This window comes from Miniopterus natalensis, chromosome X, assembly GCF_054644295.1.
Source record: "Miniopterus natalensis isolate mMinNat1 chromosome X, mMinNat1.hap1, whole genome shotgun sequence".
Lineage (NCBI taxonomy): Eukaryota > Metazoa > Chordata > Mammalia > Chiroptera > Miniopteridae > Miniopterus > Miniopterus natalensis.
The window spans coordinates 84,754,011-84,759,248 of record NC_142103.1 but is presented as its reverse complement, the minus strand read 5'-3'; the positions used below and the strand labels follow the sequence as shown (position 1 = coordinate 84,759,248).

Below are 5,238 nucleotides of genomic sequence, written 5' to 3'. Positions count from 1 at the left end.
TCCCAAAAGTCAGGAGCCAAAATAACTCTGCTGAGCCCTGCTGTTGTCCCTGGGAGGCTCTGGGCAGAGCTGCGAGGCTGAGATATCACCTTACATCCTGCGCCTTGAACTATGGGTGAAGATCATTGTTCTGTGGAAGTGGTGTCTGATCTCAGTATTTATAATTAGTCATGGGAAGGACCCTAAGTGAGGCTGATGGGGACACCCTCTCTAGAACAGAATGTTCTCAACAGAGCCCTGCCCTACTATCACACTTGGGAAACTGTGGATGTGACACCCCCTTAATTGATCCTCAGTGATCACAGGGACAGAAATGTTTAATGTGAGGGAGCGGCATCAAGTTAGCAGAGGGGAGGAGTGTCATACACTGTCAAGTTTCAAGGTATAGACCTTGTTTGAGCTAACAGCTGACCATCTGCTTGAATGAAGATAGGACTCCATGGTACCTACCTGCCCCTTTCGTCATCCCTGGGATGTTTCAGACAAGGATGGCTAGTAGTAGTCTTCTTTTTCTTTTCTTGCAGTTTACAATTTTTATTAAGTTGTACTTATTTTCAATATCAAAATATATTTTGTATTTCCTGATTATAAAAAGCTATACATGCTTGTAAGAAACAGTTTTAACAGTGCAGCTATGAGTGATGTAGAAAGAGAACATTCTCCAAAAAACCCCACCTCCAAAGAAAACCAGTATAGATATTTTGGCGTATATCCTTCCAGAATTTTCTCTATGCATATGCATTGTTTTTAAAGATAATAAAAGAATGCCTATTGCAACTTTTCAATTAAAATATAATTGACATTTTTTTATTGTAGTGAAAACTTAGAAACCTAATTGTCCAACAGTAAGCAATTAGTAAATTAAATTATAAGGCATCTGTACAATAGAATGCCTTGCAGCTACTAAGAGGAAGAAATAGATCTATACCCCCAAGCAAGGATACATGCCCACAGTATATTATTAAGTGAGAAAAGTAAGTTGTAGAACAGTAAATAGCATTCCAAAGCTTAAGCATTTTCCTCACCATTTTACCTCACTTTTGGTTACTTATATTTGGGTGAATGTGCAGTTGCCAGATCGGCATGTAGGAGGCCCAGGGTATTCTTTCTCTGGGAAGTTTCCCTGCCATTCAGTGGACCTCTTCCTGTGGACCAGCTCTGTCTCACCAGCACTCTCCAGTGAAATTCTTGGCTATTGTTAGGCTGGCCTTAGGGGCCAGTTCCAGCACAACCTCATCCTCTAGTGAGCTCTCTCTACAAACCAGCTCAGGCCTGAGCCCTCTGGCAGAGTTTTTCACCAACACCCAGCATGGAACCTGATTAACGTGCAAATTCTGTCCTATCTGGTAGAAACTGACTTTCCTTACTCCCTCAGTGAAAAAAAGTTTGAGCTCCTTTTGTAGGTTCATTTCAACATTCTTTACTCTGTATACATTTGTTCTGCATGACTTTTTTGAACCAGTTAAAACATCTGCCTGTTTTTCTCATGAGTTAAATAAAATCTCCAGCTTGTGTTTGCTTTTATATCTGTATGATAGCCAAGTTTTTTGGTTTTTCGAAAGTATTTTTTAACAGTGGTAAGAAAGTATGACCAATTATTAGTTTCCTATTGCTGCTGTAATGAATTAACACAAATTTAGTGACTTTCAAAAGCAGAAGTCCGAAATGAGTCTCACAGGCTCAAATCAAGATGTTTACAGGGCTGGTTCCTTCTGGAGGCTCCAGGAGAGAATCTGTTACGTGTCACTTCCAGCTTCCAAAGGCTGCTGGCATCCCCTGGCTTGTGGCAGCATCATTATAATCTCTGCTTCCATCATCACATTGCTCTCATTTCTCACTCTGAATCCTCCAGCATCCTCCTTTATTACTTTTCATTTATTTCAATTACAGTTTACATTCAATATTATTTTGTATTAGTTTCAGGTGTATAGCATAGTGCTTAGAAAATCATATACTTCAGAAAGTGTTCCCCCTGATATTTTCAGTACCCAGTTGGCACCATACATAGAAATTACAATATTATTATTATTATTAAACGTTCTATACCTATTATTTTTATTTTTTAAATTTTTTTAATTTTTTTATTTTTATTTTTTTAAACATATCTTTATTAATTTCAGAGAGAGGAAAGGAGAGGGAGAGAGAGAGATAGAAACATCAATGATGAGAGAGTCATTGATCGGCTACGTAGCCCGCAAACCGGGCATGTGCCCTGACCGGGAATCAAACCCCAATTGCCTGGATCCTAGGTCGATGCTCAACCACTGAGCCACGCCCGGCCAGGCAAGATTACAATATTGATTGTATTTCTTATGCTGTACTTTACATCCCTATGACAGTTTTGTAACTACCAAACTACTCAGTCCCTTCATATTTTTTACCCTGTCTCCCAACCTCTCTCCCCTCTGGCAACCATCAGACTATTTTCTGTATCTATGAGTCTGTTTCTGTTTTTATTTTGTTTGTGTGGATGGCTAGTAGTCTTAACACCTCACTTTACACACTGGGGTCTAGGGAGATGGCAGTTTTGGTCTGAAGGTCAGCAGTAGAGTGAACAGGCAGTGCAGGTTCCGTAGGCACAGAAGGACTGAAAGGAGATGTGACTTTTTCTTAGGGGGCAGCATATTTAGCATGAGGGATATGGCACAGGCCCTGTGGGATGGCTCAGTAATGAACTTGAGTGAGGATTGAAGGGACCATATTCCCCAGAACACAAATGGCTCTACAGAGACCAGTTAAACCTGCCTGATGTCATCCGTAAGAATCCTCAGCCTGGCTTGACCAGCTGTACCCTGAAGACCATTAAGTATTTCTCTTTCATGTCCCTAGTGGACACAGCAACCAGGAGGATCAGGTGATGTGTGAGGCCCTGTAGCTCTCTTGTCAGGGAGCTTTTATTTTTTATGTCTTTATTGATTTAAGAGAGCAAAGGGAGAGTTGAAACATCAATGATGAGAGAGTCATTGATTGGCTGCCTCCTGCACGCCCCCGACTGGGGATCGAGCCCACAACCCGGGCATGTGCCCTTACTGGGAATCAAACCTCGATCTCCTCGATCCTAGGTCGACGCTCAACCACTGAGCCAAGCCTGGCCAGGCTGTCACGGGGCTTTGACAATACTATTGGAAGCGACTTTTATCAGAGCCACCACAGTTGAGTTTAGCAGTTGAGGCCACTCACATCTTCCTTTTTTCCCTTAGGGAGTCATTCCCCATTGCCTTTCTGTTCACACTTCTGGTTACCACCACCCACAGGAGTTGTCATGTCTTTTCATCAGAAGAATCCACAGTATTCACCTGATCAACCCCTTCAGACCCACGATGAGACCCAGGGCCTGGAGGTTGCACAGGAATCCAAGGCTCTGCCTGGTGATTCGAAGGAGGCTCCTGATGCTGGTATCCCCAGTACCTCTGAGAGTCCTCAGAGTTTCTGCTCCTCCTTAATTGTCACCAGAGTCACCTCATTCAGCCAGTCTGGTGAGGGCTCCAGTAGCCAAGAGGAGGAGGAGGAGGATAGCTCCTTAGAGGCAGTTCCAGACCCCAAGAATGTGCCCATAGATGCTGTAGATGAAAATGTGGCTTCATTGGTAAATTTCCTGCTGTTCAAGTATCAAATGAAAGAGCTAATAACCAAGGCAGAGATGTTGAAGATAGTTAGCAAAGAATATGAGGGCTACTTCACTGAGGTCTTCCTGAGAGCCTCTGTACGTATGGAGATAATCTTTGGTCTTGATGTGAAGGAAGTGGATCCCACCAACCACTGCTATGCCATCCTCATCAAAATGGGCCTCACCTATGATGGGATGCTGCATGGTGAAATTGGTGTGCCTAAGACCGGCATCCTGATACTTATCCTGGGTGCGATCTTCATGAAGGATAACCATGCCACTGAAGAAGAAATCTGGGAAGTCATGAGTGTGATGGGGTTATATCCTGGGAAGAAGCACTACATCTTTGGAGAGCCCAGGAAGCTCATCACCAAATATTTCGTGGAGGAAGAATACCTGAAATACCAGAAGGTACCCAACAGTGATCCTGCACAGTTTGAATTTCTGTGGGGCCCGAGAGCCCACGCTGAAACCACCAAGATGCAAGTCCTAGAGTTCCTGGCCAAGGTTCATGGGACTGTCCCAAGTTCTTTCCCATCTCAGTATGAGGAGGCGTTGCAAGATGAAGAAGAGAGAGCCCGATCCAGAATTTCGGCCACAGCTATCGACTTCCGTGGCCACTGCCAGTTCTAAGGCCAGTCCTGGCTGCTCCTCCCACACCTAGGGAAGTCAGGGATAGTTTCCTCCTGCATTGTTTGAGAGGCAGTTCGTGTTCATAGAATTTAGGTCTGCAATGGGGCTGAAAGGAACACACTATATTTGCCTGTGTTCCTCTTTGATATGTGTAACTTGAAAATTTATTCTTTAATTTGTTGACATATGTATTATTTAAATATTGTTTTTTTAGTATAGACTTTAAGTAGCTTCAAAATGTCCAAGTTTATGAATGATACTGGTAACATAGTCAATGCTCTAGGGAGGTTTCATAATAAGAGCTTTTGTTAAATTGTGAAACCATCCATCTCATATTGTCACCTGGAGTAAGATAACATTGCATTGCTATAGGCATTTACTGGAAATGTGAAAGAAATCTTTTAAGATACTTGGGTTCAAGAAAAAGATCTCAAGTAAAAGACTGTCAATTTAAAATTTCTTAGGTTCAAGAAATAGAGCTCAAGTAAAATATTGTCAATTTCTTATGCCTTTTATTTTTGCTTTATAAAAGTGAATGATATATGCTTGAATTTGGTTAACTCGCTTTATAAAAGTGAATGATATATGCTTGAATTTGGTTAACTTGTTTGTGTATGTTTAAGAAATAAATCTCAATAAATTAGATCCTGTACTCACTGTTTTTATTATTCCCCAAACTTTCTTGAACTTTTGCTGTTTGGAAATCACATTAGTTGTAGGGAATTTCCGTTATAATTTTTACTTACAGAATCAGCAATTCTATAATAATAACGTTGGGATATCCTCTAATATCTAGAGGACAAGTGAAAAACGGAGATAGCAGGTAAGTGGAGGTGTTTTATATGAGCATAAATTCCCTGGGGCAAGAAAGTTGGTCTTTTGGGAATGCTGGAATTCCTTCAACGAGAGTTCATTTTAAGTTAAATTTTAGATGTAGGACAAGAAAAGGCTGAGAGTTTGGTGATCAGGGATCAGACCTCCAGATGGTGGGTTGCAGA

General features: G+C 41.6%; 1 protein-coding gene across 1 annotated transcript; it reads left to right on the top strand.

The window, feature by feature from the left end:
- Positions 1-3,262: 3,262 nt before the first annotated feature.
- Positions 3,263-4,240, top strand: LOC107540133 (melanoma-associated antigen B16-like). Its single transcript, XM_016216826.2, has one exon. It carries the CDS (start codon positions 3,263-3,265, stop codon positions 4,238-4,240), a length of 978 nt encoding a protein of 325 aa, XP_016072312.2.
- Positions 4,241-5,238: the final 998 nt, after the last annotated feature.

What these genes read in the sequence shown, in the direction of transcription:
- LOC107540133 (XM_016216826.2), top strand. Translation starts at nt 3,263, where the DNA reads ATGTCTTTTCATCAGAAGAATCCACAGTATTCACCTGATCAACCCCTT.